Below are 9,299 nucleotides of genomic sequence, written 5' to 3' on the forward strand. Positions count from 1 at the left end.
TATACTTGGTTATTAAGCATAGAGAGACTTATTTGTTAAAGAATACTTGAGGTTGTTTGCTTGGAGAGGCAAGTAAAGACTACTTGGGTTTGAGCTAGAAGTGACTTGTTGAAAGAATACTTATATCTTGTGAAAGATAGTGAAACTGAATCTAGTTGGATTTAGAACTGGACTTAGTCTCTATGTTAGAGACGAACTAGTATAAAAGAATTGTGTCACTTCGTTTGTTGCATTTAAGCACTATGTTTGTCAAGCTTTTACAACTTCACTATTTTCAAAAGTGCAAGTTTTTTATATACACTATTCAACCCTCCTTCTAGTGTATATCTTTTCTCCAACTTTTCTCCAACAATTGGTATCAAAGCTCCGCCTTTGACGGGGTTGAGCATCTAACAACAACTTAGGAGAACTTGTGTGTAATCTTAGTAGTGTTAGATTACAAAACTCATTAAAATCATTCCTACCTAGATTTGAGTTTGTAGTGGTGTAGGAGGATAGAAAGGAATCATAATAGTGTAATCTCATAGTAGGTTGTTGTGAGGTTGGTTTTCCCAACAAGTTGTTGTGTGAAAATCTTAGTAGGTGACTAAGTGTGCATCACGAGTAGTAGGTGGCTGTGCAGTAATGTTCTGGTATTAATAGGTGCCTAAGTTGTTCTTGAATAGTAGTTGACTATGATAATGAAAATTTCACAAGTTTATGTGGAGAATGGATGCAGCCTAGTTTGAATGGACCAATATAAAAATTAATATGCAATATCTCTAACTCTACCTCTTTACTTGTTTATTTACTTTACTACATCTTATATTCTATTGTTGCATAATCTGTTGTGCAAATGAGTTATCTCAGAAACTATTTTCAAAAGAATACTCTAAATTTTAACACTAATAAGTTTACCTTTTGAAGATCTGATTTCCATAAAGAACTAATTTTTAAAGAATAAAACAATTCAACTCCCTTTCTTTTGCCCTAACATTCACTTAAAGAACTATTGTTATGGCAAGTTCTACTTGAGAGCTTAACAGTACTATGAAGTAGCCATATCAAAACATTTCGTTACGGGCAAAATTTGAGGACAAATTTTTTAAGGAGGAGAGAGTTGTAACATCCCAAATTTTCTAATTAAAATAAAATAAAGGCTTAAATATGTTTTTAGTCCCTCAAATTTAAGATAAATTTATTTTTGGCCCCTCAAATTTAAAACTGTTATTTTTAGTCCCTGTAATTTTCAAAAATCTTGTTTTAGTCCCTTAGGTCACCAATAACATATTTGAAAATGATTAATTAAGACAGTTATGTAATATCAACCAGATTTAATGTGATATTTTCACTAATAGGGACACCAATAAATAGATTTTATACAATAATGTTTGATAAATTTCTTAACAAAATTTGAATATAAGGACTAAAATAAGATTTTTTGAAATTACAGGAACTAAAAATAACAATTTGAAATTTGAGGGTCTAAAAACATATTTAAGCCTAAAATAAATTAATTTAATAGAAAATATATTACGAGCTTAATTAATTAATTAAGATTATAATGTAAATAATATTTTATTAATTAAATAAAAATAAAAGTTTTAATAAAATAATTATATATATAACTTAACTAATTTAATTAATTGGGTTAGTGTTATAATTAAAATATATTTGAAAAAACAAATAAGTTGTAGGTCAGAGAGGAGCTAGGGTTTGACTCTTCAGTCCAACCCAAATGCTTGCTATTAATAAGAGAAAGAGGGTTAAGTCACACATACATGTCACTTTTTAAAATCCTAAGAGTGCCCGTAGAGAAAAAACCTAGAAGAGAACCTTGAGAAACATGTGGAGTAGCCTCAAAATAACAGAGATCAAGCCCAATGCCTTGAAAGTCATCATTTGAGGAACTAAGAAAAAAGTACAAGTTGTCGTGGTTCAGGAGAGTGTGATAAAAACTAAGGAAGCACTAGAGGAGATGACCTAGACAATGAGTAACAACAAAGAGGAGAACCTAACTAAAGGAGGTTATTGGAGAGAGTGTAGAGTAGGGACTGAAGCTATGAAGAACATGCTTGTGTTGCGAAATCATCACTCGAGGTAAAAAAGAGTGAGATTGTTGCATCGTGGGTATATATGACGGATAAGGGAAAAGAGACAATCCCTAACCCTCCTTAAGATTTATAATTGAATGTGTTTGATAAAATTAATTGAGATTGTGTGATTCAAGTTGTTGTATGGCGATTAATTAAATCTTATGAAGTGTTAAATATTTGAAGGTGTGTGATAATTAGGGAGGTTTTTATTAATTGGAGGTATTGTGTGAATTGGATGTTGTGACATTAATTGATGTTAAGTAAACATACATTAGTAATTTTGTGATTTCTCCTTGTGTGATTAATTAAATACAACTCTGTTTATTGGGTTAGAAACTAAACAATTGGAGCTATAGTTTAGACTCAATAATTACATAAAAAATATTAAGAAACAATTGAGTTATGTGAGTTAGAAGATGAGCCTCACGTTTTGTGCGTAAAAAGTTACTTCTACATTGTGAGCCTTATGAGGACCCTTATATGACCGAATTAGTGTTGGATTGAGCGATTACCACTAGAACAAAAACTATAGTTGATAGTCAAGGCGCAACTATTTCTACTTAATTATAACAATCCAAGTGCCACGTGTCTCAACTATGACTTGACCCACTAAGGCCTCCGTCATGAGACAATTGATGCAATCCAGCAAACAATCTCCCTCTCAGTAATTGCTCCCACTAGGAATCAAAAACGCGACCTTGGCTTTGATACAAATTGTTGAATCAAACACTTACCATTATAGGCTAAAAGCTATAATTGATTGTGACTCTTTCTACTTTCTACTTAACCATAGCAGCCCAAGCACCACGCGTCTTGATTGTGACTTGACCCACTTAGGCCTTCACCACGGGACAATTCATTCAACCCGACAAACAATTCGATTTTATGGTATTCATAAGTGTTGTATCCTTGGATGTTAGCTTTCCAAAGGTTCTAGAATTACCCAAAAAAGAGGTCTAGAACTCAAGTTATGAGAAAATTAATGAGAAAAGGTTAAGTTGCTATTTTAGAGTCAAATACTGTAGTTTTGTAATTTTGAAAAATGGTAGATGGTAAACTCAACTCTTTAGATCAACATAGAAATTGTAAATGATTATCTTAGCTTTCGAGTAAAATTAATATCAACTTGATATAATAAGTATAACTCTAAATATCACGTTAAAATCAAACAATGTCATAAAAGTTCAAGATAAGAGGAGATAATTTGTAAGTTGTGTTATTGATGGAAACCTAATTCCCAAGGATCCCTTTGGAAGAGGTAAAACCAAGAAGGGTGAAGGTTGATCAATAGGAGAGCTCATACATAAAGACCATTGGGCCTTTAACTACGTCCACAGTTAGGAGGCTAGAGGAGGCTTCTATAGAGGAGGTGTTTTTTAGACCTATGCTCTTCATTAGCATTGAATATGATTTCTCTTATTAGTCTCTTAGCTTCCATTGTATAGTACTTGTACATAGTAGTTACTTGTAAAGGTGTATTTTGCCTTTATATTTGCGAGGCACCCTTTTTCTTTTCTTATAGGTCATCCCTTTAGGATTCTAGGGTATGTTACTTAGAGACCTTGTAATAAGGGTCATTGATTTTCATATTTTTAGTAGTAGAAGTGGGGTGACAAATAGTAAAGTGTGTAGGTGAAGCTAACAATTGGGCCCTTATAAGTGGGCCTAGGCTAATTTTTTCATATTAGGCTTGTTTTGCTCCATTTAATCAAAGAAATTGATTTAGACTATAGTTAGACTAGCTTGCACCATAAGTAACCTACTCTATATATATATAAGGCTTTTACTTCATTTTGTAAACACTTTTGATGCATAATAAAGGAATTTTTGAGTTATTTCTTCAGATTTTCCTCTCCCAAAAGTCTTTAAACTCTTTGATTTAGATCCAATTCTCTTATCCTCTTCTTAAAGAGTATTGTCAGGATTGAAAAGGCTCATCTTCTTCCGAGGAGTTGTGCCTCTTAAAGAGTGTTCTTCACCTTCCAAGGTGAACCTAGGGGCTTCTACCTCCATTAAAAACCTCAAAGAAGCTTGAGAAGTATCAAGAAGTCAAAGGTCTATGGAGGAACTTGAAGTAAAAGCCAAAGCCAACCAATTTTCTCTAGAAGGTTTCCATCAATTATTCTTTATGTGTCTATATTTGATATGAGTAATGGTAATGTATATGTTATGATGTGTGATTAAGTTTGATGATGATGATGATATGATAATGATGTTATAATGATGAATGTTATAATATGTGATGAATGAATATTGATATGAGAATTTATAGTAACAATGATGTGTATAAGAGACAGTATTGATATATCCTTGTGAGTATGAATGATGAGTATGCATGAGTATTGTTATCGGTTATCTACCTATGCTTTAGGAGGTTTTATAGTGAGGAACCTCTAATGAGAATAGGAGGCAACCATGCTAGTTGTAACACTTTGAGAAGACCTTGATAAACATCCCTTGGTTGGGAGCGGTTTAGGGGAATCACTATAGATGGGTGGTTCCTACACTTTAGATTGGTGGTCCTGTTTCACAACTCTTAGGCTATTCTGAGTTGAGGATGATGAGGAGATTTGATACCCCATACATGTAGAGTTAGACACATACAATTGCACGAGTCATTATAATTATATTTATGAATGTTTAAATTACATGACTTTGGTTATTGATGATGAATGAGTGTGTTATGAGTGATATCACTAAGATGAATGTGGTTGGATGTGGAGATGAGGATACATGTTTTATTATATATATGTGTTGAGTTATCCTTTTGAATATATATATATATATATATATATATATATATATATATATATATATATATATATATATATATATATATATATATATATATATATATATATATATATATATACTATACATAGATAAAATGTATTCTCACTCCTTATGCAATGTTTTGTGTGTTTGGATTGAATGCCATTTGCACGCTTTGATCAGGTACAAGATGAAAAGTTTGATGGAGACGAAGCTTAAAGTTTCACTCATGTTGGGATGTGTTATAATAATGTGACATAAGGGTAGAGAGTTTATAATTTCTTAGTCATAGTTGAAGTTAAATTTTCATGTGATGATTTATGTCTTACATTGGAAGTTGTGTAAATAGGTCGTTTGTGCTATATTTTGGATTTATGTAGTTATTTGATTTCCTTTTTATTTAAAGAGTTTTACTTCAAGAACTATGAACCCTTTTACTATAAAGTTAAAAATAAGTATTTTTATTATATCTTTTAAGATTTAATTTCATTTTATTAATAATCTTTATTTAATTAAATTTTGGGCAAAAAGATGTCACAACTGGTCTCTATCTGGATCACGCCTGATGTGATCGAGCGCACACTTGGTGAGAATACCATCGACAGGTCTTTGGAGTTTTCACGCTTGACATAAGTCATTTCATGTCCAATAGAAGCATCATAAGGAGCTCTTGGATCTTGTGTGTCATCCCATGCCTAGTGTGAGAGACCTCGAGAGTAATATTTGCTCTCAACCTCGATAATACCCCATATGTGCCTCAAATGGTGCCTAATGTTGTATCAAAAACAACATTCACAATAGAAAAACGCAAACATACGGGTTACACACCAATTCAACAAAACACACAATTCAATGGGTAAAAATGTTCTATAACATACCATTAACACTCCACATTACTCAATTTACACATATAAATCAATATCTTTACCGAACTAATAGTTCCCTTAGGGTTTCCCATGGGAACCCATAAGAGTCTTAGATCATGCAATTATCAACCTAAATATGCAATTAATCATAGAATCAAACAAGTCATGTCATTAGTTATGTTCAAAGAAGAAGAATAGAAGTAAAAGCGAACAGTTAGGGAAAACCCCTCATGCATAGACAATTAATAACGAGACTGGGGGCTAATTCCGCTACCCAGTATACAAACCCTCATCCTAGAGCAAGGTTTCTCATGCATAGACAATTAACGGATGCACGATCCCAGTGTGAATTTCTTCATGCTCCTATTCTTTAAACTCTAAGGGTTAACTGAAGCGCGTATGTGAAAAACAAAATGAAGGAGTGTAAAAGAAAACTATTCAAAACTGCTCTTTCAAAATATCAAGTTCTCTTTAACCCTCTAGTTAAAACATATTAATCATAATTACAAATTCTTTCCCTGTTATTTAATTAAATAAAATATTTAATTAAAACACTTTATATTATATTTATGAAAAATGGGATATTACAGTCTTCCGTTCTCCTCCTTCTCCATATCACAAAAAGCATGATCAAATTTTGTGAAGTGAGACAAACCTAATTTTACTATTTTTTTTAAAGAGATGCTAACCTTAACCTACATGTGACCTGTCGTCAAAAGTCCAATTAATTATCCTTAATATTTCTTTTAAAAGATAAATACACAATTATCAAAAAAATTAAATCAAGAATATATCTTTAAAAATAATACATAAATAAATACTTGCTTTAAAATATCTCTCAAAATACATTATTACCCCAATTAATTAAATAAAAATCTTATAGATAAATCCATAAGATAATATCTCTTCAAATAAAATAATTTTAAAATCTCTATTTTCCTTATCTAAAAATATTTTTAGCTATAAAATCTCTTAATTAATCAAAACTATAATATCCAATCAAAATACATAAAAACATATAAAATCTACTCATATTTCTAATAATTAATATAACAAATAATTTCACAAATATTTCTTTAATTAATAAAACACTCATAATGATTTTTAAATAAACTTTTTAATATAATTATAAAACTTATTTAATTAATTAAAATATCCTTTTAATATTTTTAAAAAATCTAGGATGTTACACCATGCTCTTCATTACTCATATCATTATGCTAGTTAAGAGTATTCATTTGTATCCTTATATAATTATTAATTAAAATATAAGATAAAATATGTTTTTATCCATCTAAAAATTTTAAGTTCAATTTTAGTCTATCAAAATAATTTTTTCTTATTTTGACCTCTCTAATTTGAAAAGTACACCAATTTTGGTTCTCAAAATAGTTTAGGTAGTGCTTATATTTAAGTGGTATAATGTACTTTGAAGATTAAAAGATATTTATTTTCAAATTAATTAAGGGACCAAAATAAAATGAATTCTTTTTGAAAGACTAAACATATTTTTTCCTAAATCATATTAAGACTTTTGTAAAATATTTAACTACACATCTATGATTTTTTTTTAATTTTTGTTGTTCATTAAATATGTTTATGTTAATTACAATTAGATCCATTGAATTTAATTATAGTTGATGAATGAGTAATATAAATTAAGTGCTTAGCCTCATTCATATTCACATAAACATCCGGTGATAACATAATTGTGGAGGGATGGGTTCTCATGTTGTTGAAACTGTTTATGAATGTCTTGTGAAGCCATTAGGCTCAAGCAAAGAGTCAAGCCGAATATGCAATTTAACACCTTGGGATATTGGGTTGATTTCTTGGCGCTACATCCAGAATGGTATATTATTTAAGGAGCAGACAACTCCGCTTGTTAATGATAAAGATAATGTGGAAACTTTGTTGAACCTTCTCAAGCACACTCTTTCCCTTACCCTCTTCCACTTTTACCCCTTGGCTGGCCGTCTTGCCACACAAAAGACCCAAGACTCTTCCTCTTATACTATTTTTGTTGATTGCAACAATAGTCCTGGAGCTAGGTTCATCTATGCAACGTTGGATATGACCATATCCAACATCCTTTCCCCTATTGACGTTCCTCCTATCGTTCATTCACTCTTTGATCACCATAATGTAGTCGACCATGATGGTCACACCATGCCACTGTTTTCTGTTAAAGTCACCAAACTACTGGATGGTCTTTTCATAGGTTGTTCCATGAACCATGCCGTAGGTGATGGGACTTCTTTTTTTAATTTCATTAAAGCATGGTTTGAGATCATAAATGTTCAATGTAACGTCAAAGGGCCTTTATCTCATGTTTCCATTTCACACAGTCCAATACATAATCGGTGGTTTCCCGATGGTTGCGGTCCCTTCATCAATCTTCCCTTAAAAGAGGAGGATATGTCTATTAGCATATCTGAAGCACCAAAGCTGAGACTGAGAATCTTCCACTTTTCAGGAGAGTCTATAGCAAAACTGAAAGCAAAGGCCAATGAGGAGTTCAAAACCACTGAAATCAGTTCATTCCAATCCTTAGTAGCACATGTTTGGAGATCCATAACGCGTGCACGCCACCTACCATATGATCAGAAAACAAGTTGCAAAGTGAGCATAGATAATCGATCCAGAATGGAACCACCTTTGGGACAGGAGTACTTTGGAAACGCATTTAGTAAGAGAAGTGCAGAGAGCACGGCAGGTGAATTGCTTGAACATGATCTAGGGTGGGCAGCATGGAAGGTGCACCTCACTATCGCAAACTACAACGACAAAGTGGCGAGACATTTGCTGAAGGAGTGGCTGCAAAGTCCAGTGCTAAACGCACTTGATTCTGCTATTGACCCATGCGGTGTGAGCATTTCAAGTTCACCCAGGTTCAACCCGTATGGCCAACATTTAGGGACTTTCAAAGGGATAGCAATTTTGAGTGGCTTTAATAATAAGTTTGATGGGAAAGTTGGACTGTACCCTGGATATGAAGGAGGCGGAAGCATAGATGTAGAACTGAGCCTTTCGCATCATGCAATGAATGCTCTAGAATCGGATGAAGACTTTATGAGACTCGTTTCTACGAAAAAGAAAATCCTGGCCAAATCTGACCTTAAATATATTGGTTAAGTTTATTCTATAAAATTATAGTTTAAGTTTAATTTATTATTATATATATTATAATTTTTTGTATGTTTAGTTTGGTTTTTTAAATGTTTAATATGACATATTAATTTATTTAAAAATTTATTTTATATTAATAATGTTAAATATATTAATAAATTTAATTTTGAATAAGTCAATAATTATATTTTAAATATGAGTTAATCACATATACACTGTTAGTGTAAAGTTTTTTTACACTGTCAACCAATTATATATTTTAATTGTGTCATGTCACTGTTAAAAGTAAATGTTATAATGACATGGTACAATTAAAATATATAATTAGTTGTCAGTGTAAAAAAAATTTATACTAACAATGTATAGGTGATTAACTCTTTAAATATATATATATATATATATATGAGTGTTTTTTAATTTACATATAAAAAAATAGTTTACTCTATTAAATAAAAAT

The 9,299-nt window shown here is 31.4% G+C and overlaps 1 protein-coding gene across 1 annotated transcript; it reads left to right on the forward strand.

The window, feature by feature from the left end:
• The first annotated feature begins 7,215 nt into the window (after positions 1-7,215).
• Positions 7,216-9,090, forward strand: LOC109793333 (putative acetyltransferase At3g50280). Its single transcript, XM_083073947.1, has one exon. It carries the CDS (start codon positions 7,433-7,435, stop codon positions 8,846-8,848), a length of 1,416 nt encoding a protein of 471 aa, XP_082930073.1. The 5' UTR covers positions 7,216-7,432; the 3' UTR covers positions 8,849-9,090.
• The last annotated feature ends 209 nt before the right edge of the window (positions 9,091-9,299 follow it).

The sequence above is a fragment of the Cajanus cajan genome, chromosome 4 (assembly GCF_000230855.2).
Source record: "Cajanus cajan strain Asha chromosome 4, NIPB_CcT2T_4, whole genome shotgun sequence".
Taxonomy (NCBI): domain Eukaryota; kingdom Viridiplantae; phylum Streptophyta; class Magnoliopsida; order Fabales; family Fabaceae; genus Cajanus; species Cajanus cajan.